Raw genomic sequence first — 26,456 nt, 5'->3', positions numbered from 1 at the left:
CCCAGTGAGGCGCTTCTTGTCACCGTTTGTCGGTCTCGGACATCGGTATAAATAAAGTTTGCTCCACTGCTCAAAGCAGAATTCTTTCAGCAGTGGGATGTTTGACGGGTTTCATGCATGCACAGCCTGTTTCAGGTCACACAGCATCTCGACGGGATCTTGTCTGTATTGTATTTATTTTAAATATCCAAATGTTTGCTTATGTTTAAAAAAAACCCAAACAAGTTTTCTTATTTTTTTCCACAAGACTCTGTGAAAGCAGAAGCGGTCATTTCCTCTTCCAGAGGGTGAAGCTGTTCACACGAAACAAAGTAGTTTCTGTTCTGACTCACCATTTCTATTACAACCTAATTAATAGTCACATACTGAAAAGTTGACTGGCTCAAAATGTATCTTTACTTTATAATACTTTCTGATTCATAAATTTAATCTGTTTCCCTTTCAGCCCTGAGAGAGTCAACTCCAAGGATCTTTGAAATCAAATCTGGGCAGGTCATTATATTTAAAACAAAAAAACCCATCAAGTTCTGTTGCATATTTTATTTGAAAAACAATTGTGAATCATTACAAAAGTCTGATTTCATTAAAAGAAATACAAAATAGTCTAATACATGTCTAAAAGGATGATCTCGTCTATAATGAGAAACACTGAAGGATTTGATTATGTGAACTGTAACATCGAATTGTGAAAGTACTTGCCGCCGACCGTCATGAGCTCAAGAAACTAACACGTGTACTAGTTCAGTCATTGCAGGATACACATTTATATATAAAAGCTGAATACTAAGACGTTTGCCGCTTCGGGAACAATCCGTGGATTCAACGAAGTCCAAACCTGAAAAGAGAAGTTTGTAAATGTTTCATCAGGTTAAATTTTGTTTTTTTTGTAAATACTTTGTAGAAGTGATCAAATTCACTTACCTAAAGATTTTAGATTGTGTTCAGTGGCTTCCAGGAAAACCTCTCACAGTAGAAGACAGTCTGCAAAGAGTAATTATAATAAGAACTGAGAGTCCATTGATCCATTGTGGGGGTGGTCGTTTACTTCAGGTTGCACTTACCCCACACCTGAGGGCAGTCTGCATGTCTCTGCACCTGTATGCTGGCAGAGTGCATGGATCTGTGGAATGAAAAGCAAATTAGTATTTAGCCAGAACTTGACAAAAATGTAAATGTCACTGGATATATGATCACACACAGGGACCAGGGATTTTCTCGCGACGAGACAAAAGTGGTAAAACCCACATCCTATCCTCTTTAAAAACTCTTTTCGTGCCGTGTTCATTATTTCCTGAGATGATCCATATACACATACAGAGGCGGTATCAATGGTTGTGCTAATTCTGAAATGTCATATTATCATCTGCTGGTAGAGAGAGACGCTGAATGTTTTAGGAAAAGTTTCAATCCAGTACCAGTAAATTCTAAATTAAAATTTCAGTGGGATTTTTTTTTTTTTTACAAACATTGATTGAGACCAATCATTCATCCATCTTCTAAACTGATTGATCTAACTCGGGGTTGTGTGAACCTCTTAAAACTAAATGTAGTGAATAAATCAACCCTGAATGTATGTTCTTGAATTGTGGGAAAACATATGAACGCCACACAGAGAAGACCCCCCCCCCCCCCCCCCCCCAAGCTCAGACTCGAATCGGTGAATATTCTAGAGTGGTAACCACGACTTCGGCATGCCGTCTCTGGCCAATCAGATGAAGATCACACTGACCAACTACAGGAGCGTCCATCCTTTTGCACATGTGGACGAGGGCGCAGAGGGTCTGGGGGGTGGCGTAGCCCAAGATCGCGTCCATCAGCAATCTGCTGTACTTGTCGATAACAGTCTGACACTGGTCGCGGTAGGCGGAGGGCATGATCTTGCAGATGTCTTCGAGGAGTTTGATCACAGCGTCCTGCAGAGAGGGTCAGGTTGTGTGACGGCAGTGTTGTCTGGTGACATTCGAGTGTCTCCGTGACGGTACAGACGGTGACTGATCGTCCTTGTGCGCGCTTCCTCGCTCTCTAAACATGACTCACCTCAGTCCTCTCTTTTGGAAGCAAATCCTCCAACGTCTTCACGAACAGAATACAGAAGGAGCATTGTGGCGACGACTGAGCCTTGGTTCACAGACACAAACATTCGGGGATTAAACCAGAAGGCGAAGCCGCCGAACTGGACCCTATTCGCACGCCATGTTGTTTTCTATCGGGCACTTCCACAATTTGATTCACTGACGTTTCCACTTACCCCAGCAGCCTGAAGGGCCTCCACAAGTTGCTTGAGTATCTTTTCCTGTTTTCCACCTGAACTGCAGAGTCCGATCGATTTGCAGAGTTCTGCTGGTTTCTACAGAGGAAAAGACAGATGAGACGTTTTATTTCACAGTTACTGTTCTTCGCTCTGCGGCGAATTCACAGTTTATTCCAGTCCGGACACTTACTACGAAACCAGTGAGAAAGCTGATGGCCATCGGAAGCATCTTCTCCACCTCGTCTTTGCAGGCCTGGGCGGTGGTGGCAGGCCCAGGCAGATGCTCACACACACTTTCAAGGCCATTCATGATCTTTTTCTGGGATGAGAGAGTGACAGCTCTTTCTGTGATTTAGTTGTATCCACATGTGTGTTTTTTTTATTTTCAGATGGACGAGGGACAAATATAAGCAGGTCAAAGTTTTGTTTTCGCTTCTGAGGCAGATGAAGCGAATAACGAGGGCAACTTTAACCTTACGACTTGTCCTTAGTTATTAAGACTGTAAACCCGGAAGAATGAACCAGCATGAAAACCTGAATTTCGTTGGCAACAGTAAGACTGACACAGCTGAGTCGAAGAACTTCCTGAACAACACAGCTCATGGGTTGTTTTTGCTATTCTGTGGGGAGTTACTTACACCGGGGCAAAAGGCTCCAGCGTTGTATCGGAGGAGCAAAAGGCTGCAACACTCAAACGGCCTTCTGCAGCACAAACTACTGGAAACTGAACTGCATTTACTTAAAAATGTATAACATCATCCTGAAAGAAACCCGGCCAACTATTAAGATTAAATAAGAAAATAGGAAATAAAATGATGAATGAAAAAAATTATATATTAATTGAAAAGAAGCTGCTTGTTTCCACCAAACATACGCTGGTTGCAGCGTATTTAGTTTCATTTCAATAGTTTGGATGTTTTGTCTGTGAGCTGTTTTTACTGTCAGTGGTTATGTAACAAATTGTTCTTATTAAGGTGTGGTTTTGCCTTTGCAGTGAAAAGACTAACAGATCCTGAACATAATATAGTGCTGTCATCATACTGCTGTATTGACAAAGCATCCCAGCATGTTTCTTTTAAATAAAACATCATTGATTCATCATTTTATTTCATTATCTTTGCCTTTGATCACTTTAGTTCAAATGGTATCTGTTATTTCTTGCAGTGATGATTAAATCTAATTATTTACTGTACTTGAACTTCCGCATTTAGGGTAATACTTGATTAGTTTACGGACAACAAGTTAGTTGCTGACCATTTAAATACAGTCATGGTTTGTTTCTTTCTTCCCCTTTTAAGTCTCTTGGTGTAGTTTCCTGATTATAACCATGAATTTCGGTTGTTATAAACCTGTTTTTTTTGTCCACTTCTTTCTTTTTGGAGGGTTTCTCCGTGGAGAAAGGAGTGGCCAACTTTTTTTTACAGTCACATTATAGTCATCCACTGAAATATGCGGAAATCGAGTGTCTCACCCTGCAGTGTTGTTCAAAGAAATGTTTTAATCTACAATCGGACATTTTTCAAAACTTATAGTTTAAAAGTTCAGTAAACTGATTAAATTCCCTTTCTGGATTCTTGATTGCGGTTACACAAATATTTTTTTTCCTTTTGTTCATTATTTAATATTTAGGCCTATTACTGTCAGGCAATATTATTAAGTATTTACAAATAGTTAACAGAAGTGCGACTACACCCTGTTCTTTGCTTTTAGTATATTATAAAAATAAGTTTCATTGACAGTGACAATAACTAATTACGCTGCCAAATGAATTGTTTTTCATTAGATTACAACCTGAACAGGCCAGTATCACTTTTTTCTTTTCTTGCCTCCAAGCTACACAAGCTCAACTCACACTTGCTGACAGCAGCGGTCAGCAGTGTGAGATGCTCACTACAGATGTTTTTTTTTTTTTTTGTTTTAATCCTGTAGGTCATTAGTTACATTGTACTTTGTGTTATATGAAATAGATAGTCCACAAACCAGAAGTGCCTCAAAAAAAGAGGATCTTCAAGGTTTAGACAGAACCAAAGAGCACTTTTCATTTCTACTTTTATTTAGACGCAGAAAACAGGAAGTCGTTTTGCATAAAAATGTCAAAGGTCCTCAGCCTCTTTTATTGTGTGTGTGCGTGTGCGTGTGTGTGTGTGTGTGTGTGTGTGTGTGTGTGTGTGTGTGTGTGTGTGTGTGTGTGTGTACACTGCTGCCTGGGGATAACTCATATCACTGAATGTGCCGACAGTACTTCATATCACAAAAGAGCAGGTGTCAAACAATTTCAGGAATTTGACGCTTTCCTTCTGATATTTATTGAAAACTATCTACTGCAGATCTTGGGAGGAAGTTGTGACGGTATTTCATTGATATCTCGTGAGTATATAGACAGATCCAACGTTGATAAGCTTATCTGAGAGTCAATATAAATACAACCTGGAGTGTTTATGCTGCTGTGAGTCGGACATTGAACTCACCTGGAGGTCTGGATTGGAAAGCATGTCACCGAGGAGTTCAATGATTTGAGTGCAGTCCTTGCAGACGTTCCCAGACTACACATAGAGGCAGAGACACACACAAAAAAATAAGAGAGAATAAAAAGATTATAGATTAGCTTTTCGCCCACGCCAAGCTGCAGTAATAACAATAATTTAACCACTTCATTGAATAATTTGAATAATTTTGTGTCTTTTTGCAGCCAACATGTCTGTTTGTTTTGGGCAGCTTTGGTTCAGTTGGTAGAGCAGGTTCAACCACTCATCTGTTGACGTGTCCTTGAGCAAGACACTGAACCTCAACTTGCTCCCAATGGATAGCTCCTTGCTGATTTAATGTTTGCCTGAGAAATGTGTTTTTGAATGAGGAGTTCGGTAGAGCCACAGTGCAATTAAATACGGTTAAATGAAGCTAATACTCTGGGTGTTTTCTTGAAAAATCTACTTTTTACTTTTGCCTGAGTACTTTCACCTGTAATCGATTACATTGTAGGTATTAGAACTTTAGTTGTACCATAATACACATTTTCAGTCCTCTTTCCATGTCTTGTTAAAACACAGATAAATAGATTCAGATCGACATTTTGTTGTAAAAAATCTTTTTTGTAGCTCGGCTTCGTCCACCAGACAAATAACTAACAACCAAGTGAAAAGGTTTTTTTTTTTCTTTACTCTGTTTCTAACTGAAGTATACAAAAAAATAAAAAATACTTCCTGATTTTCAAGAAATACAAATCTCAGTTGTGCATGAGAGCTTCAGGGAGGTTCCCCGCACCGCTGCTGGTTTCAACACCACTGGAAGAGCGGCTCTGTTAAAGTTTAATACTTTCCTTCATTCTGATGATGGCGCCATAAGAAATTAGGCAGTAAATGCATCACATTAAAACTAATGTAGAAATGTTTTGATAAACCATAGATTTTAAATGGGTGATTTCTGAGTTTCACTACAATTAAAAGCCTTAAGACAATAATTTTTCGTTTTCTGTTCCAATATGTCAATAATGTTATTCAGGAGTTCAGTTCGGATGTAAGATTCTTTAAGTTGTCGACCATCACATCATGAATACATTTGGTCTTTTTTTGTTGTGCTTTATAACTTGTAAGTCTTGCAAGTTGAGGAAAAATAAGGTTTCAAATGATGTGGAAGGTAAACATCATTGAGATGTAGTTCTTGTTGGAAAGTGTAAATCTGAACAACATCAACCACGTTTCACTGTTTTCCATTAAGAACTGTAGTCGATTTATGCCTGGATTTCTCTAAAACATTGTTGCCATACTGGTGAATCACACCATCCTACATCCTACATCCGTCTGTTACAAATAACCTTAAATGTGACTTTCTAGATCTATTTGACTTTTGTTTGACAGACTCTCACATGCACATTAGCAAATATGGTTATGGTGTGTTTTATAGACAGGTAAATGGTATAATTAATCTATTGAAATCAACTCAAAATGTACACTATTAATTTTAATGTTTTAGCTTTGTGGTGCACAAAAGTACCTCAACTGATTCACAAGCCCGACAATAGCACAACAACTGGTGCTGGTGTTACCGCAGATTGTATGTGTCACTGCTCACATCCACTGACTTCCATCCATCCATCCCAATCATCACCACCAAGACAAACAGTTTCTAATATATCATTGCATAATAAAAAATATGACTTATTGCACTACATCTGAAGTATGGAATGAAAGAGACCACTCACTCTCTGGACATCTGGATCACTTTGCACATCGCTGGTATAAGTCAGACTTGATGCTGAAAGGACACACAGTTTAAAAAAAACAACAAAAAAAAACCATCATAATTTGTCTCGTCACACAATTGATCATTTCATGCATGATGCCGTTTCTATTCTCTTACCACAGCTTCGGCAACAGATGGAAAAAATCAAAGCCAACGTAAGGAAAGCCATGTTTTTTTCTGCAGAAGCCTCGGTCCGTTTGTCCACACAGAACAGCAAGCGCAGCCTATATGTGACACGGCCCACCCACCGGCTGTGACCCCCACCAACCACACGTACATGGTGGATTGATAAGCTTTTCAAGGTTTTTTTTTTGTTTGTTTTTTTCTCCATCTCTAATAGTAGTCAGGTTTCATATCCAGTTCCTCAGCAGCAAGGTGCAAAAAGGGGAACTTCTTTTATCTGAACGAGATGTGAAACAGTTGTGTTTTACACCTTGTCCAGTGTCGCTTACAATCATTCGTCTTCCATTTTTTTAAAAATTAAATAAAAATAATTCACGGATTATATGTTTTACTCTTTGCAAATGTCTAAAATAAGGCCAACACATATTTTATGTGAAAAAATCAAATCGATTTTAGACACACACACACACACACACGCACGCACGCACGCACACACACACACACACACACACACACACACACACACACACACACACACACACACACACACACACACACACACACACACACACACACACACACACACACACACACACTGTTATTATGAGTTTCATAAACTTCAACAAAAAAGCCCATTGTCAGTTCAACAATGATCCGCGATGATACATGTAATAATATTGATACTACTAATTATCTGCACATGCGTACTTGGTGAGAGTGAGAGGCCTTCCTCGCTTCCTGATTATTCAAACTTTTCTTCTCTCCTTCATGTTCAAGACGTTCATCTCCCAGCTTCCATTTCTCATTAAATATTCTCTAAAACTTGTTTTGTTTTTTTTGCTGTAATAATTTCAATCATTTCTTCTTCTGTTCCTTTACGTTATCTGTCAAGTTGTTGCTGGGAAAAATAGCCTGCAGCAAAAAGAATGAGAGGAAGAACAAACTTCCAGCTCATGCTGTGGTTAGTAGGACTGGCTGAGTTTCATGTTGGAAGGTTTCCCATCCGCATTTGGTGGGTGTGCCTCTTCACCCTCGTAAATATACATATATAACCTTACAGTTACAAACGCTCTCCACGTTCTATTAGAAGAATCAGTAAAAAATGACTGACAGAAAATCCCAAAAGTAGTTTGAATTCTGTCTTTTCACTCTTTTCAAGTGAAAGTCTTTTCTTTTATTAAAGACGGCAGTTCACAAACACCAAAAGTAAATAGATGACCGAGTATGAGCAAAGCAATCAAATCAGTAACTTATCAGTGAAGCAGCAATCGCCGCCATGTCCTTTGAAATCTGTGTCACTATGTGACTCTGACGTTGAACTTATTTATTGAGTGGCTTTTTTTTTTTGTCAGTTTTAAGTCTCAATGAATTGATTTTATTTTCTAATAATAGGATGATACAGTAAATAGCTTTTGAAGAGACCAGAAACAGGAAATAGACACAAAAGCATGCGTGTACTTCACAATGTAACTTTGCTGAACTTTTCAGTATCATATCAACAATATCAGTGATATTCTTATTTTATTTAGAGGCCTATGGAAACCACAAAGCACTTAAAAATAAGAATATCAGTGATAAAGAGGAATAACTATGAACGTTCAGTCAAATTTTACACTCACCTGAACGTCTTCCTCCAACAATCAGTCAGCAATGTGTTCAATTAAATGCAGTCCCAAATGTAGATATAAGGTCTGAGTCACATAAAGCAAATATATCAACACACAGAACCGACTATATGACACATACCAGGAGCTGACCTCTGAGCTGCTGTGTACTAGATATACTCTACACATATGTAAATGTTGTCTTGATTAATTGTGAAGTTTTCATTCAACTGTAATATAAAACTTATGCTTAAAAATCAAGACTAATTTCTTTCTGTCAAATCTAGTTCTTGATAGATGAAAATAATAAATGCACTTCCCAAAATCTTTGTTATCATAGAAAGTAAACTTTTAAGTATTATTTATAGCGCTAACATCCCTGAAACCCTCTTTATTGAACACAAACAGAAACAAGCCTTGAAATACGTTTTTTTGTTTGTTTGTTTGTTCTTTTTACTTTTCGTAGCTCTTTCTTTAGTTTTTATATTTAAATTTCGATCAAAGTGACATTCAAGGGTAAAATTCCTTGCTGGACAACTTAAACCTGCAGAGCACGCATTGTTAAGGAAGCAGGAAACAGGTTTCCATTAACGCTGCTCGTGGACTATTTGATGTAAAGTCCACTGACTTTAGTCTCTGATCATCTGCGTCACTGTATTTCCTGCAACTCTTCATACCGTTCCTGCTGTGATCCTCGTGGCTTTAGGGTTTAATCTGCCATATCTCAGTTGTTGAAGCTCAAGTTAATTTGAACAATATGCACACACCCATAGTGTTCCAATACGGGAAAGCGCTGAATTTACACCAAGTTCCTTGTTTGCTGAGTCAAGTTTGATATTTCCCTGAAGCAAAATGACTTTAAATAGACGATATATAGGTCGTCATACCAGGCTGGCTCACCTTTCAAGTGCCAATTTTATCTTTATAGCTGCCGACTTCCCAGTCACTGTCAAACTTGGCCAAGTGTTTGTAATTCAATGAGGCAGTAAATCAGCTTATCTCAGAATGGATTTAATGATTGAAGAGGTTTGTAGGCTGATATGTCTATCACTTTCAAAGCATTTTTTTTTTTTTCTCCTCATGCCCTCTGCAGCCGTGTCAACTTCCGTCAACATTGTTGTCCTTAAGCTTTTTGGCATGTATAAAGGACTGTCAAGGGAAAACAAGGTTAATTTATTGTGCAAAGGAACATTTTGCAGCAAAGCAATTCAAAGTCCTTTACACCGCCTGCAAGAATAACAACAACCTCAGAAACACCAATAAGACCGTTTAAAACATTAAAGTGAAACAAGGAGGATATTCTTTTTTTAAAAAGAACATGAAAGCATAATTGAAAACGGCTTAGAAATCATAGCTGAAAGAACATCAATACAATATAAAAAAACAACACCAGTGGCGGCTGGCCAATAGAGGGTGTCAGGACGCCCCCTCACTGGGATAAAGAGGGATTTTTTTTTTTTAAACAGTAAAACCTCTGATGTAGGGACGCCCTAAAATCCAAGGACAAGTGTCCCCTGGAGACAGGTGTCCTCTCTTCGGAGGGACAGGTCACTAGGACAAATTGTAGGACCAGTTGATATTGAACAAACCAAACACCAAATATGTTATGGTTTAAAAGTAAATACCTAAACCAATACAAAGATGGATACAATATAAATACAGATATACACATGTATATGAGATGTATACAAAATAATTATAATATAAGATTTTATTTACTTCAGGGACCAAATACAGTCCAGTTTCATCTTGAGTGGACCAGACAAGTAAAATATTGCTATAACAACCTTTAAATTTACACTTCAAAGTTTTATTTGTTGTAGCACACCGTGTCTGTAATGGAAGTGTCAATATTTTTGCCAGAGCAAACAGTTACTACTGAAAATAATTACAATCTCAACATAAAGTCAATTTTAAAGAAACATTGTAGTGCAAAGTACAATGAAATGTCAAAAAAAATAAATTTGTATAAATCCTATATAAGCACCTTGCTTGGTGGGTTTGTGGGACCAGATTGAAGCCCCTTGCGGCTCCGACCCGCGGGGGTCGACAGCAGCCCAAACTGTGACCGCGCGACCTGTACGCTCCGACTGCGCATGCGCCAGAGCCTACTGGGCGCTTGTGTGAGGAGAGCCTCCGTCTCCCCGTCTGAACAATCACAATTTAAATGCAAATAAAGAGGCAGAGGCTCAGAACTCTCGAGGTGAAACATAAACTACTTTAGGAAAGGTGGAGAACGCCGGGCAGCAGAAGTGAAGATAGTTTCACGATCGTTATGTTACGTTATGGAACGTGCATGGAAGTGCGCTCAGAGAGGAGTATGGATGCAGTCCTGTTGCACCCGCGGCCTGTGCACAGTGACACGTGATGCGGAAACCATGGAGGGTCTGACGGAGAGGAGCTTCACAGAGCAGCACTGTGCTGCGGGGAAGCGGCAATTATTCAGATTTCAAAACTAATCTCCTGACACCACAACGTCTGAATATTCGAATAATCGGGTCCAGCCCAAGTATTTTGGCCGCTCAACATGAATTTTTCCAGGAAAACCTGTTCGTTGTCCTGGCAACTCCAGCTCCGTTCAGCTCCTCAGAGGTTCTACTGTATACTGTATGTATGCCGGAATATGTTTATGCCAACTAACTAACAATGGGCTCTGAATTGTATTTGCTTCATTTTCTGCAGATAATCTCCAATAACAGACAGGATTTCTTGATTTCCCTCCCTATTGTGTGTGTGAGCAGCTCGGGGCGATGTGAAAGTCACCAATTACTGATTAACACCATGTAACATCAAGTAAACCAGCCCCAAAACACATTCATTTTCTATAAGGGACTAATTAAACATCTGCTTATATTTGTTTCCGAGTATGTTAAGAAAAGAGTCTTAATAAGTGCTCTCTATACATCTGTTTAAAAGTACAATAATTATCATCACTGGAGGCCTCGCTCAGTCTGAAAAAAGGCAAGATTGTCTGAATTTAAATGAAGTGAACATTGGCTGAAATTGAATAATAATGAAGTAAGAAAACAAATCAAGTACAAAAAACACTCCAACTGATACACATAAACAGGATCTTCTATTTGTAAGCTCGTCGTGATCTGCCCTACAGTTAAGTACGGCCCAGAAGAGACCAGGATTATTAAGTCGGTAATGTCACCATCCAGCTTCACAAAGGGTAATGATATGCCACTGATAATTATTGTGCCATGTGTCACGCTCCAGCTGTGTTTCAGTTAGACTCATTGAGGACGGAGGACGTTCTATTAGCTGTTATGTGTGGAAATATAAAAAGAACATCAATATTGCTTTGTAATTGGTGTGGATGAGCAGGCCATTAGGTGGGTTGTTTTGTGTTTAAAACTGGGAAATTGGTTGAGAGAATATTCTTCCTCTTTGTTTTGTCTTCTCTGCCCTCATCATTCTTATTCACTTAGTAATTAAACTCTGAAACAAAAATATGAAGGTCACATACCTGTTTGAGAACATGACTCTTTATGACGAAAGGATAGACGCATCCAGCTCTTGTAAAAGTTTTTGTGTGGTCATTTTAGTCATATACATCCATCGTTCATTTTAACTGAGTGTCGTGGGTTCCTGGAGGAGATGCCAGCTGACTCTGGATGAGGGCAGGTTACACCCCGGACAAGTCGTTTACAATACAACAAGCGTCTGATAACGACATATCGCCATGCACACGAAAATGTCTGAACCACTGATGTCACGTCACTTGTCCGTTCTGTGTTTGTATGCAGTTTTGTAAGGCTTTCAGAGGCTCTCAACACCATCATTGTGCAAGACCAACAGACAAAACACAACAAAAGTTAGGGCCCGGGACTGTGAGAGGAAACAGGGCCACGGTCAAGGTAAACTTTATTATCCCAAATTTATGGTAGTCTCCTGTACAACATAGATAAAAGATAACATCATTCATAGAATACACACACCGACACATCTATTTACAGTGATTGAGCAGACCAATGGCAGTTGGAATGTAAGAGTTCAGCTGCTTGGAGGCAAACTGAGCTAACAACCTGATGGTAAGTCAAACGCTACAAATAGAAGATGGCTGCGGTCTGTCAGGATTACCTGATTCAAGGCTGGGATTGCCCGGTGACATGGGTGGAATTCTCCCTCTCTTTTCTTTAGTCCAGCGTGCCATTGTTCAAATGATTCATGATAATTAGTGTCTTGCAAGATGGAAATTCCATCTATCCACTCCTGAACCTGGAATTCTTCAATCACTGTTTGTTGCTCTGGTTTGAGGATGAAACCTTTGTCGCCCTCACAATGCCACAGACTTGACCTTATATACTGTAGCTCTGCAGTAAAGATTGGTGATGAAATTCCCTTTTTCCTTTTGCAAAACAGCTTCCTAAATGTGTAATGAGCAGTGAAGTGTCTCAGTGGTGCCGCTCAAATCCGATCTATACAGATTGGATGTAATATAAAACCTACCAACTCAGGATAGATATCTGAAGTGCTGTCCACTTCATGTTACATCAGCTAAAGAATTAGAAATCGTCTCCACGCCTAACTAATTGCCTTCAACCTATAAAATAATGAATGCTCAAGGAAGATTATAATTATATGTGCCATCTGCAGCCCGGGCGCAGCCCTCATGATGAGAAATACATGTTTTGGTTTTGAACCCACATGACTTTATCAAAACTATTCGCTGGAACATTGACGATTTGATTTGCACTCGACATTCTCTGTTTCCCAAATGACCTGTGGATACCAGCTGACCTCTCTCCCAGACGTTACATTTATGTTTGAGTATTTGAGTTAAGCCTGCAGAGCTTCGTACTGTAAAAGATGAGATCTGGTTGGATTTGTGACACACGGGCCTAATGAAGTGAAACGTGATTCATCTGTGACGCGATTGGCTTTGTTTTTGGTTTTGTTTTGTTTTGTTTTTTTAATGAGGGCAGATATAAAACAATACTTGGCATTGACTCTTCTGATAAAATGTTAAAGCATCTCGGGGAAGTACAAACAGGTTCTTGAGGTCCTGGTGGCGACTAATAGAAAAGGTATTGAGTCATCCAAGGAGTATACAATAGGAGGGAGGGATTTCTTGATCTGTTGTCAGAACTCTTTACAGCTTCACACAACTTTTACTGTCATCATTCTTTGTTTTGTTTTGTGTTGTTTTAAGCTTATGAACTATGTTTTTGTATTTTTATTTTTTTTTTACATTATTTCCTGGTGTGCAGCTAGGGGCATTTCTTTAGTCATCTTTTCCTACAACAGGTGTACTGTACATGACAGAGCAGCAAAATCCACAGAATTGCAGCAGCTTCTTAAAAAAACAAAAAAATAAATACTGCTTTAAGATTAACATCACATTATTCTGTATGTTTTAATCCCATATTTTTCCATACTTCTGTTCTGAGGGTTTGTCGTCAGTGTTTTAGATTTTGTGCGTGTGACATTCAAACCCACGGGGGTGAAGTGTGAAAAAGGACTCGCGTGTTGTTGTTTTAATGTGGCCTTTTTTCCATCGCCAAGAACCGAAAAAAGCTGAAACTTGTGTTTCAATTAAAGCGCTTAAAAAAAAACAAGCCACGTGGGTTATGGAAACTGAACATAGAGGAGGACTGACCTGCTAGACGGAAAGATTCCATACAGTTACAGAGGAGAGTAGGGGCGTAACCACACACAAATATCACGTAAACAAGTCAGAAAAAGAAAATGGAACACCAAATGGGGGTAGTAAGGAGAAGAATAAAAAAACTCGACACAAACTTTGAAGGCCACAAAGTTTCAATACCAGTCATGAAATTACTGAGTTAAAGTTTTAACCCTGTCAAAGCAAAAGTATTTTAGGCTTTGGGTGTGTGTGTGTGTGTGTGTGGCTGCCTGTCCAGGGTGTATCGGGCCTTCCCTTTTTGATAGATGGCCAAAGCAAAATGCACGCAGTTCGCTCTCGGAGTGCTTTACTGTAAACGCTCATCTCCTGGTTTTTTGGGTTTTGACTCTGCACAACAAACACAATGATCAGTGCTGAACAAGCATCCCAAAGGCCTCGGAAGACACCACGAGATTTATCGAGAAGAACCTCAGAAAATGTCAAAGTAACATTTATTTTTCTTACTTTTTCACAATAATAAATAAGAAAGATATATTCTCCTGGATACAAGGCTTACCGAACTAAACAGCCGCTGAGAAACGAGATATTATAAACATGTAGACAAGTTGCTCAGTAAATTGCTTGAATACGTCAAAGACTTTTCAACACAAGGGTTGCTGCACAAATAATTTGCGTTTGGTTTCATATTGTCTTTAGATGCTTTGTGCAAAATGTGTAAGAGGTCCACTTTTTCATGCACGTCTATTTATTATTATAATTCACCATTATATATTCTCAGGTAGAAACAAACTTGTTTTTATCATCATGATAAAATTTCCCAAAGAATAAAGACAATTAAAATATTCAGAATATATACCCCTATCACATTTTCCGTCCTTTAGTTGCAGAATATTTAACCGCAACAATCTCAAAGATCTGGCAGGTTTCCACTGCAATGCATTCAAGTTCTTCTTAGATTTCCTGCGGTTGTTTCTACAAGATGGACTTTTCAGTTTTTTAAACATCTCCTGAGTATAAAAAAAACGTGTTTCTTTGCAAAATCTCTAAATATGTCATACAATTGTACCCAAAAATGAGAAAGAACCTGCAGGCCTGAGTGTTGTTGTCTTGGCACACGAACAGGGTTGATGTGTTAAAAGTGATAAAAGTGAGATAAGGTGACCTTCATGATGGGTAGTGTTCTGAGCATTGTCTGCCTGAAGGAAGACGCCTATGATTTACGGTCTACAGTATCAGGTACACTGCTTCCTTATTGTATTCGGAGAAAAGGTGAGGTCTGACTCTCATTTCTAACTTGTTATCTTAACAAATGACTCATGATAATGAATACACCACAGTCAAGCTTACCTGACCTGGGTCTTTTCGCTAATTACTAACATTACTGACAGCCAGCATAGAATCTTCCTGGTTGGTGATCTGTATAAATCAAGAAATGTCATTTCTAATCAGGTCTTTCTGATTCTTTTTCTCTTCTCTGCCATCGTTACGCTGTGAAATATTTTTTGAATGATTGTAAAAGTCACATTTCCCAACTTTGTGCTGCAGCCAAACACTACAGGTCACTAACTGAACCAATGGTGAAATGCGGCTTTTTTTTGCTAAACCCAGAAGTTGACAAACTGTGTTTCAATAATTACCGCTAATTTCTGCTTTTCGTTTTCTCCTTCCTTAGAAGATTGATTTGGACACAAAGGGTGCAACCCTTCAGTGGATGTTATGAAACCAGTGATGTGTTGACAAAACGAGCCTTTTCTCTTCGACTCCAAACCTACAAATGAACCCTTTGTTGTGTTTTACAGTTCCAGAATCTTGCTTACTGTCTAACACTTTCTTGTAACAGGTATTATCGTCATGCATATCGAAATCTGCAAAGATAATAATTTTTTGAATTATAAAGTCTTGCTAAATCAAGGAGATGCATCCATGTATCAAAAGACACAAAGTGGTATCATAATAGATATTTACATGTACGATGCACAGATAAAAGGTGTTATACCAGGGAATAGATATTATACCAATTGATTTTATTTATTTTTTTTTAAATTTCGGAGCAACGGAGGTAGTTGTGTAAAAAAAAAAAAAAACCGCGAAGCAAACCAAAACACAACAAATGGACTATCAAAGGCGTTTCTTTTGAATAATTGTTTTTATTTCACTTTATTGTCCTTATCATTCATAGCAGACTTTTTAAGTTTTTTGTTTTTTTTAATCATTTATTTCGTTGGTTGGTTGGATGTTTGGCTGTTTGGTTGGTAAATGTATTGATTGAATGGACGATACGAGGCCACACAAAGCACAAAAAAGGGAATTGCACACATTTCTACGGACCCTTTAACCAAGACAACCTCGACTTTTGTTAACAAGTTCACCTGGACTGTGAAAAGGAATCTGGAGCACCCAACCACGCCAAGGAAGAACATGCAACCCTCACACTTTCTCAGCAGTTTACCATGTTGCATTTTTAACAAATATAAATGGTACTTTCTTTAAATGCCACAACAAAGAATGTTTTTATTAACAGTCTAGTTTTGGGGATTTTATTTTTTCACTTTTAATGGGATATCAAAATTCTCCCTGCCTGCACAGTGTGTGTCATAGAGCGTGAAAACGCATTACAAACAGTGACTCCACTCATCGTTGCACATGTTATTTAATGATTGTTTATCTTGTTTAGGTGTTTGTCAACTGATTGATTGATACGTGGTTATCCACCAAACTATTAGTTTGGTGGTATTTAGCTCTAGTTTCTTTCCATTCTTCTTTCTTTTGAACTGCAAACGACAACACATCCTCTAATCTTTACCAGAATGCAAATCATTGATAGTGGGTAGAACTTTGTTGGTTTTTTTTGGCACCAAATTCCTGGAATAATTTACGGATTGATCTTATAAAAGTACATTCTGATAAAAATGGTTTTAATACCTTGTAAAATCTTAAAAGTCCCGGTTATATTTAAGCATTTCCAGTTTTAAAATTTTGATGTTGTGTTTTCTCTGAAATCAAAGTGATCCTTGGTTTAAACAGCACATATCTGATTTTAAAAACAAAACCAAAAGACGAGTCAAACTTGGTCTGTTGCATGTTCGTGAATATAGTTATGAACGTAAAGTATGAGAGTGTAAAGAGTTTTCAATCATGACGTTGACATATACTGACATAGGTAAAACATCAATCGTTAGCTGTGTGTTCGCACAACAATTTCAGATTTCAGTTGTTATTCTAAAACCATGTTTAATCACTCCACTTTAAAATGAGTGTAGGTACTATCTAACCTCAAATGGATTTAATGACAGTGGCTCACATGTTGAGCATGTTTTTGCTTTTGTTTTTTAACCTGGATACTCTCAAGCTCCCAAGTACTGTCACATAGTTCTGGCCACTTTGCTCATAGTTTGTCCCTTTCCTGAAATTTTCTGACATTGAAAAAGCATTAAAACTAATCTCCACCCAAACACTTCCATACAGCCAAAATTATATCTCTGATTGCTGCTCTCTGTTTTCCCCTCCGCATTGTCACAACTTTCCATGACAACTATGCACATGTAATTCTGAGTAAAGCTATTAGAGTTCTCTCCGCCCATATGCACACCGGGTGCAGGTAAAATCATACATAACATCTCTGCTCTTTGTTTCGTTATGTTTGTTGTCTTAGCAGCCTTGTCCCAACTTTTTGAAAATACTGTGAACAAGCTACTGTAAGTACAGCAGGCTCAGCAAACCCCACCCATGCACAGAAATATTTCATAAGGTGAAAACGTGTCACGCATGTCTTGGGTTTTTTTTTCTTCCAAAAACACAACCGGTTATTCATTCATTACTTTGTGGGTTTACCCAGGTAATTCTGAAATGACTCAGAAAAGGTCAGCACAAGCTATGTAGAAAATTAGACTGTAGACATTAGTAGACGTTAGTGTACGTGTGTGTGTATATATATATATATATATATATATATTCAGTTGTCTCACATAATAAAGTGGTTCCCTATTTCAAAGGATTTCTCAAATGCATCAGTTGCCATGTTGTAATACTGAGGCCACGAGCAGTCAACGACTGAAACAAATAAAAGTACAATAACACAACCCCATACCCACACCAAGGTTTTGAATCCCACCCACCCAGTTTGTCTGTCTGTCTGTCCTCTCCTTTTCTTTTCTCTCCTTTATCCACTCACCCCAACCAGAATATCAGAAAGCCGCCCCCTCCGGGTCTGGTTCTGCAAAAGTTTATTCCTGTTGGAGGGAGTTTTTCCTTTCCACGGTCCCTTATGCCTGCTCATGTGGATGTGTTTGGTTTTTCCTCTGTGTAAAGCATCTCGAAAAGGACTGTGTTGCATTTGGTGCTATTAAAATAAGGTTGAATTGAATTGAATAACATTCATCTAACTCTTTGACCCAATAACAACCAACATACATTCACATCTATGGAGGAAGTTAACATCAAAGAGCTTCAGATACATGTTGTTTGTATTTAGTTTTTATCAATCGGTTATAAATTCAGGTGAAAATTCTCCTTTCACATCTTTTTTTCTGTTTTTAGACTGATGTCTGCAGTCTAAATTTCTGCATAGCTTCTGCTATAATTACCTTACTAACCACAGACACGTGGACATCATGTACTCACAGATAGAATAAACATGGTTGGTGTACCGTGATTGTGAGGCATCAGTCTTTTCTTTACTTTGAAAAAAATGGTGCAGGATTATACAGTCTTGCAAAGAGTGAACTCTTCACAGTTTGGTTGGTAACTTTTCCTCCTTTCCAAATATTGCCCTATACCTACAATAGACATCAGGATTAGTACCTGGCCATTAACTGATAAGGAAAAAGAAAATAGATAAACATTTCCTTCAGCACAGAGAGGAGGAAGAAGGAAGAGCTGGTGGCTGACAGAACCTTCACCTGCTGAAGACGGGGCGAGGCTTCCAGGCTGAATAAAAGACGGTGACTGTGGGACATGCGACATAGTTCACTTTACATCTCACAGCGCAACTGAGGCCTTCACAAGTCTCCATACAGGCACAGGTAACAAGACTTCTTTTAATCTTTATTTACAGCGTTCCTTTTTGATGGTACACTGTGCTTATCAAGTCATTCTACACCAGCATTTTAAACAGATTTTAGATTAATTTTGGTTTGATGTTTTTATTTTTCCCAGAGATGCTTTTCTCTGTCCTTCTTGTTCTGGGCATCTGCCTGATGCCCGGTGAGTCCAAACTAGCAGGTAAATCCATTATACTGCCAACTTGTTTCTAGAGTAATTCTTCCTTTTCTGTGTTTTTTGGGGTTTGTTTGGTGGAATTTCACTGGATAGTTGAATTTCTTTTTTTCTCTTTGAAGGCCAGACCTTTGACAGTCCTCTCCTTCAACATTGTTTTGACGACGCAAAGAAGATTGTGGATGACGCCTATACATACTCCAGACAAGAGTGGGTTTTCCTCATATATTTTATTTGTAATAGTCCTGCAAAAGGCTCGATGATTAGACTTTTGTGGTATCCAGTGGATTCTTCATTATCCCCCTGTTTTACCAAAAAGAAAAACTTTCCTCAATTGTTTGACTTTTGATTCCAGGAGTCTGAGACGGGTTCGCAGGGATGTGGTGAGTCCTCACGATGCTCTCCGTCTCCTGAAGCAACCTCGTGCTTACACGCGTACAGCCGTCAGATCTGCGGACTACATGGCCCAAACCCTCCGTTTGCTGCAGGAGAGGACACATCATATCCACAAACGCTCTCTCAATGCAACAGGTTAGAGACAAAAGGACACTGCTGGTTTTGTGTTCCTGATGTGGCACTCTGCTACGGTGGGGGCATACCGGAACACTTCAAAGGTCTAATTAAAAACCAGACATGCGAAGCTTGGAGATATGCACAGTGTTCACCACAGTATGCATCTCTTCCATTTTTTCAGATTATCTCAGCGAGGAAGATCTGATGAAACTGTCTGAAATAACTGGATGTGCCGCTCAGACCAGAGACCCGCAGTGTAACACCATACAAAGCATTAACAGGTTTCGCACCATCACCAGCATCTGCAACAACCTGTAAGTGAAACAATACAGCTTGTTGAAAGGTTTTAAGGTCATCTGCATTCTTAACTCTGCTCGTGTCCATAAACACATGAAAAAGATAAACACTTCTTACATTTATTTTGCTATCATATAAATAGTTTTCAAAATGTAAAAATATTATCTTGAATATTTGGATTAGTATCACTTAGGTTATTTTGATTTTAACACTCTCTAGAACAGTTTCTCACAAACCCCCCCTCCAAAAATTACTAGGGTTAAATTGATGAAACTTGGATTTCAAAAGTGTTGTGAAATATAGCTTGTAGGACAGGCCACCTCAAAAAGAAGTGTACACATCCCCGGGATTTCTCAAACATGATTTCTAAATAAGTACATCTCTTGTTTTCTCTTTAGAAAAGCCACTCGTAAAGGAGCCTCCAACACCCCGTTTGCCCGCTGGCTGCCTGCTCAATATGATGATGGTATCTCTGAACCAAAAGGAAACAGCAGCCGAAGGATCAACAATTTCCTGCTCCCACTGGTACGACCTCAAAGACCCAGATGATCGTCTTTAGTGGATTATTCAAACTGGATGGAGAAATAAAACTACCTGATTCTCCTTCATTCTCAGGTCAGACAGGTGTCCAACAACATCCTGAGCACAACAGATGAGGGGGTCGTCAGTGACAGAGAGATCACCCACATGGTGACAATTTTTGGACAATGGAATGACCACGATCTCACCTTCACGCCCTTCTCACCGAGCATCAAGTCCTTCAGCAACGGGGTGAACTGTGAGGAGAGTTGCGAGCGTTCTGAGCCATGCATCCCCATCAAGGTTGGTGTTCAACCTCAAGCCTTCCCACAGAGATGCCGTTTCCCTCCATAACCTTTGGCTCCCTGACTTAAACTCCCTTCTCTTCCAAACAGATTCCTCCCGGTGACCCTCGCTTTCCCACCGGCCCGGACAGCTGCATCCCTTCCTTCAGATCGGCCGGCGTTTGTGGAACAGGATTCTCGGCCTACAATTTTGGTGGAAGTCCAAACACAAGACAGCAGATCAATGCGCTGACGGCCTTCTTAGATATCAGCCAGGTGTACGGCTCCGAGGAGAAGCTCGCTCTGGATCTCCGCAACCTCACTGACGATGGCGGTCTGCTGCGAGTTAACACAGAGTTCAGAGACAACGGCCGTGAGCTGCTGCCCTTCCACTCGCTGCAGGTGAACATGTGTGCCACTCGCAGAGCAATCACCAACGACAGCAACGCCAGGGAGATCCCTTGTTTCATCGCAGGTGAGAAGTTTTCAGTGTTTTGAATTGTAAGTAGAAGCTTCAGAAACTAAACAAGTGATTCAAGCTTGATGTCTCAGTGGTCAGCGGGAGGCGACAACAGTAACAAGAAGAATGAATTACAGCTGCAAGGATTATGCATATTAATCCTGTAAAGACGGGTTATATTTTAAACTCTTTGCAATGAGACACACTTTTCTTTCATGAACCATTTGTTGGTAAAAGGAGTTTTTGAAACACCTAATAAACAGATAAGAAGTATGAGATATGATAATTGTAAAAACACAATTTTGATGATGATTTATTGACCATTTTTAAAGCATTATTAAGTACTGTGATAACGAAACGTGTACTTTATTTTTTCTCCTTCAGGTGACGTCCGTGTGGACGAGAATGTTGCTCTGACGACGCTTCACACTCTGTTCGTGCGTGAGCATAACCGCCTGGCTCGTGAGCTGAGGAGACTGAACCCACACTGGGACAGCGAGACTCTTTACCAGGAGGCCCGCAAGATCATGGGTGCTTATGCACAGGTAGCAGGACCAAGCAGTCAGTCATGTTTGTCCAGCGAGATGTTGTAATTCTGCCAAACTGAGCATCTCTGTCTCTCTTGCTCAGGTGTTTGCGTTGAGAGACTACCTGCCACAAATTTTAGGAGCAAGGACTGTGCGCACCTTGATTGGTCGTTACACTGGGTACGATCACACCGTTGACCCCAGCATCGCCAATGTTTTTGCAACAGCAGCTTTCCGTTTTGCCCACTTGGCGATTCAGCCATTTTTTTCTCGCCTGGATGGAAACTACAGAGACAGCACCCAGTTTCCCAACATCCCCGTGTTCAAGGCTTTCTTCACCCCCTGGAGAATCCCCTTTGAGGGTGAGTTGCACAAGGCAAACTGTAACTAATGGGTAATTCTCTCTTAAACTGTGACCCTAATAGTCCTTTCATTCTTCCAGGTGGAATTGACCCCCTGCTGCGTGGTCTGATCGGCCGTCCCGCCAAACTCAACGTACAGGATCACATGATGGTGGACGCTCTGAGGGAGCGGCTTTTCCAGTTTGTGCAGCACATTGCATTGGATCTGGGCTCTCTCAACATGCAGAGAGGGCGTGACCATGCCTTGCCTGGTACATACTGTGCTCAAATTCAGGTTTTGTCCCATAATATTTACCTTCTGCTGTAATTGTCCTGACATTTACCTACTTACTTCCACAGGATACAACGCCTGGCGCAAGTTCTGTGGCCTGTCTCAGCCCAGGAACCGGGCAGAGCTGGCTCAGGTCCTGGGAAATAACAATCTGGCGGGCAACCTCCTTGAGCTCTACGGTACAGCTGACAACATTGATGTGTGGCTTGGCGGTGTGTCGGAGCCGTTTGTCACTGGTGGACGCGTTGGGCCTCTCTTTGCCTGTCTGATCGCGAGACAGTTCAAGAACATCCGCGATGGTGACAGGTTAGTCTTTGTGTGTGCATACATTAGTATATTCGCTTTTAATTTCCAGGGCCATATAATCAACTACTTTTGCATTTATACGCCTAATAAACACACATAAATTTGAATGAAAATGGGAACTCTTCATCCACAATACAAACAACCTTGCATTCTTAACCTGATCATGCAAAACACTCCAACCTGTCCTTAGCGGTTTAAGTTTTTTGGTTTTGGCGTTACACTAAGAGGAAGTATTGGTCGTGCTTCAGGTCTAAAGGTTCTTGTGCTGAGGTTGATCATGTGTGACTGCCGAAGCCTGTTCTTTGACCAACATCATAATTTTTACACCAAAAGATTGTAGCCTGACCTCAAAAACAATATGAGAGTGGCATTCTGCTGTTAAACCCGCATTGTTGGCTGAATTAGGAAGAAACCTTTTTTTTTTTTTTTTTTAAGAAGGCAGGGTGATAATACCTTTCAGGGTAAACTCCATCTTTCTTGTTGCACTTTATAGGTGTTCACATATTTACAATATAATCACATTTGTTTTTATTGTATACTGCATTATAGAATGTTTATTTTTTTATTTTTTTTATACTCGACTTTGGATGCAGGCTTCTGAATTTCAGCTGAAGCTCGTGTTGACATAAATCTGTTTTGTCCCTTATTTTTCAGGCTGTGGTACGAAAACAGGAATGTCTTTTCCCCAAGGCAGAGGGCTGCGTTGTCCAATGCTTCACTGGGCCGGATAATCTGTGACAACACCGGCATCACATCTGTCCCCGCCGACGTCTTCACTGTCCTCTCGAACCGGAACCGGCTTGTTCGGTGCTCCACGGTCCGTCGTTTGGACCTGTCTGCGTGGAGGCAGAGGCCCTGCAGAGGTGAAGCAACACCGATATACTTTGGGAAGCGTTAAATGTTTTCAGTCTGTATTTAACTGTGTTTTAACTCATTTTATCTGGCATCCTACAGGCGCTGGTTGTTCTGGACCCAAGCAAAGACGAGAGGTTGGTTTTATCCACCACTAGTAGACACAATGAAGTCACATCTCATATGATTCTTTCCTTTTTGTCACCTTTCATTGTTTTCTCACCAAAGTACCAATATGGCTTCCCTGATACAATCATCCTGGGATCTTAATTTAACTTCTTTATCTTGATTTCAGCTGCGAACAAATGAGGTGGAACAGTCAAGAGTGCGCAGGGGGCGCTCTGTCTAACAGGGCCAAAGGGAAGACAAGGTAATTTACTCATCACTGAGGCTCTTTCAGCTTAGATCGCCTTCTCCCTCGATAATTACAGCTCTAAATGTCTTCTGAATAGTTCAAAGTGGTGAATTAATATCAAGTCCAAGCATGTGAATGAACAAAATTTATTATGATGCAGTTTGAACGAGAACCTGATTATGGTGGTTGAACTCAGATAACGTCTCGTTCTGACAGCCACAGGAATTAAATAGCAGGATTTTATACGTTTTGGTTCAACTTTGAAAAGAAGATCAGGAAATATAAAGAATAAACACTTTTCATTGCAGTAAAAGCAACAAATATATACATTTGATCCTGTAGTGCCAAAAATTACAAACTGTATTACTTATTAAACTTTAATCTGGCAGCTGGAGAACAAATGATGTTTGTTTTCATGTTTGCAGAAAGCAAACTTTTCTCAGATAATCTGAGGACATTTTATCAATTTAGCCCTGAGAATTTGGATTTTTTACAAGCCTTCAGGATTCACACCTCTTTTTCAGGGTTTTGAAATACATCTGATAAATTTTTGTTTCCCTGCAGGCCCAGCAGGACCCATCAGGCCCCAGAGACTTGGCGGACCACCACAGTCCAACATCCTCACATCCACAGACTCCACTCTCGGTCCTCCTTGGCCACTTCCAGCCATTACATCTGAGAAAATGATTCGCTTCTGTCAGATCATCTACAACGAACAGAACCATTACAGCTCCTAGGCAGTCGTGTTCATGTGTGTCATCCCTGGAGTCTTTGAGGCCAGCGATGGGACCAATGGGATGAGAACTTAAAGCTTCTTCACATGCTGCCTGCTTTTCACTGTATGGCACTTTTTGTTCCATCACACTTTTAAATGCTATTATTTTACCTGCTTTAGGATGTGTGTTGTTTCCCCCACCTCTGCATTGAAGTTACTTTTACAGTGAATCTTAACTTTTATTAGTTTTATTAGTTTTTTCCTCTTGTGAGTGAATCTTGAACAAGTGTGCACATATTTAATAGTTTAATGAAGGATGAACTACTGTGCGATTATTTTTAATGAAGGAAAAATGTGATTTCAGATCATCTATTGAACTCTGTTACAACACGCAATACATTGGACTGAAAATGTAAAATCATACAATTTAGATGATGGGAATTACCAGTGTTACTATAAATATGAAAGGTTTGTTTTCACATCTTCTTTCACTAAAATGCTCTATTGTTTGTTGTTTGTAAAACATGTTTTACAGCAACTTTCTTATTATGTTTCTCGTTTTGCACTTAAATAAACTTTGGCTGCAACAAACATTTGTTTTCATGTTATCAAAGTGCCGACAGCTTGGCTCATGTGTCACAGAATCTCTACAGTGATGCAACTATGTGCAAATTAGTAAAGGATCCTGAGACAGACCATTCAAAGTAATTAGTTCCAACACTAAGTACTTGTATTTTTACATATAAACTACTTTTACATATACTACATCACTTTTTGACTCATTTACTACTAATTGTAATACACTATTAATTGTTAGATACTAACTCGAATCAAATTGAAAGCTCCACATTTATATTCAAAGACAAGCAAAGGAAAGAGTCAGTGTGTGGCTTTATAAAGTAAATGTGATGACAAGTCTCCTCCTGGGAAAACATCAGTTCACTAAACTGTTTTAGTAAATATATAATGAATGCTGTCAGTGAAAGGAAAACATCCATGGACAGTAGTTCTCCTCTAGATGGAGCCACTGTTTCTTTGAGTGAGCAGTCCTTCAGTACAGAAGGAGAACAATATGGCCCTGACAGTCTAACTCATGTTGGGCATTGATTTTTTGATTTTAATAACAAATTACACATTCACACATAAGATTTAAAGCTTTGATGTTGTGTCTTATTTTAAATCAAAGTGATCTTTGATTTAAACAGCACATATCTGGTGCGTGTGTGTGTCTGGAAACAGAATGAGGGGCCACAGGAAGGACCCCAGCACTCAGTTGTATTTTGACCAAGTCAATGTCAATATGAGCACAGTTGACATCCCAAAATTAAAAGATGAACAGATCCGAGTCCTATAAGCTCCCATCTCAATAGAAGAACTGCATGAAGCTCTCCAGCACATGATGGTAACTCCTGACCTATCGGATACCCTGCTGAATTTTCCAAAGAATTCTGAGGAAGAAATGTTTGACAGGTGAACTGTCATGCTGTTAGAGGCAATGAAGAAAGTCGACTCGACTCCTCAGTCCGTCGCATCCTTCTCAGCCTTCCTGGGGGCCCCACTCTGTCTGGTCTCAGCTTGGCAGATTGGGCTGGGGCCTGTGGCCCTGCGTCCCTTGCGGTCTCCTGGGGGGGGTCTCTGCTGCGTTTTCTCTCTGGTGCTTTCTGGGCTGGGGGTGTGGCTATCTCTGGGGTGGCTCGCTAGAGCCTTCCTGGGTCTGGGGGGCCGTGGCAGTGGTAGCTGGGCCCGATGGCTTCGGGTCCCAGGGTGCCGTTGCAGGCCTCCCTGCAACCGTTCTAACCACACACACACACACACACACACACACACACACACACACACACACACACACACACACACACACACACACACACACACACATACACATTTGTTCATGGTGAAAGGGACTTTGAATAAGGAAGGCCATCACTCCAAGAAGTGCCCATCCAGCCAATCCAACTTGTGGGAGGAGCT

At 39.9% G+C, this 26,456-nt stretch overlaps 2 protein-coding genes across 2 annotated transcripts; one reads left to right on the top strand and one right to left on the bottom strand.

Moving 5' to 3' along the window:
- Window positions 1–525: 525 nt before the first annotated feature.
- On the bottom strand, window positions 526–6,878 carry sftpba (surfactant protein Ba). Its single transcript, XM_080477745.1, has 10 exons — window positions 6,608–6,878; window positions 6,450–6,502; window positions 4,720–4,794; window positions 2,442–2,570; window positions 2,249–2,347; window positions 2,038–2,118; window positions 1,730–1,913; window positions 1,062–1,120; window positions 922–981; window positions 526–835 (listed from the first exon to the last, which is right to left on the bottom strand). The coding sequence occupies exons 1-9, from the start codon at window positions 6,819–6,821 to the stop codon at window positions 931–933; spliced, it is 945 nt and encodes a 314-aa protein (XP_080333871.1). The 5' UTR covers window positions 6,822–6,878; the 3' UTR covers window positions 526–835; window positions 922–930.
- Window positions 6,879–18,406: 11,528 nt separating this feature from the next.
- LOC308118359 (eosinophil peroxidase-like) lies at window positions 18,407–25,251 on the top strand. Its single transcript, XM_080477744.1, has 16 exons — window positions 18,407–18,831; window positions 18,965–19,030; window positions 19,147–19,234; window positions 19,380–19,555; window positions 19,719–19,851; window positions 20,233–20,359; window positions 20,450–20,656; window positions 20,749–21,112; window positions 21,482–21,642; window positions 21,728–21,986; window positions 22,067–22,237; window positions 22,326–22,563; window positions 23,218–23,426; window positions 23,518–23,552; window positions 23,711–23,785; window positions 24,335–25,251. The coding sequence occupies exons 2-15, from the start codon at window positions 18,967–18,969 to the stop codon at window positions 23,762–23,764; spliced, it is 2,286 nt and encodes a 761-aa protein (XP_080333870.1). The 5' UTR covers window positions 18,407–18,831; window positions 18,965–18,966; the 3' UTR covers window positions 23,765–23,785; window positions 24,335–25,251.
- The last annotated feature ends 1,205 nt before the right edge of the window (window positions 25,252–26,456 follow it).

This window comes from Lipophrys pholis (assembly GCF_963383615.2).
Source record: "Lipophrys pholis genome assembly, chromosome: 12".
Classification (NCBI taxonomy): domain Eukaryota; kingdom Metazoa; phylum Chordata; class Actinopteri; order Blenniiformes; family Blenniidae; genus Lipophrys; species Lipophrys pholis.
This window is presented reverse-complemented; position numbering and strand designations above follow the sequence as displayed.

Excerpts from the sequence above, each read along its gene's own strand:
- sftpba (XM_080477745.1), bottom strand. The coding sequence starts at position 6,821 with ATGGAGAAAAAAACAAACAAAAAAAAAACCTTGAAAAGCTTATCAATC. Across the intron at positions 2,348-2,441 it reads GCTTTCTCACTGGTTTCGTA|AAACCAGCAGAACTCTGCAA; the intron begins GTAAGTGTCCGG and ends TTTCCTCTGTAG. Across the intron at positions 982-1,061 it reads AGACTGCCCTCAGGTGTGGG|ACTGTCTTCTACTGTGAGAG; the intron begins GTAAGTGCAACC and ends TACTCTTTGCAG.
- LOC308118359 (XM_080477744.1), top strand. The coding sequence starts at position 18,967 with ATGCTTTTCTCTGTCCTTCTTGTTCTGGGCATCTGCCTGATGCCCGGT. Across the intron at positions 19,235-19,379 it reads TATACATACTCCAGACAAGA|GAGTCTGAGACGGGTTCGCA; the intron begins GTGGGTTTTCCT and ends TTTTGATTCCAG. Across the intron at positions 21,643-21,727 it reads TCATGGGTGCTTATGCACAG|GTGTTTGCGTTGAGAGACTA; the intron begins GTAGCAGGACCA and ends TCTCTTGCTCAG.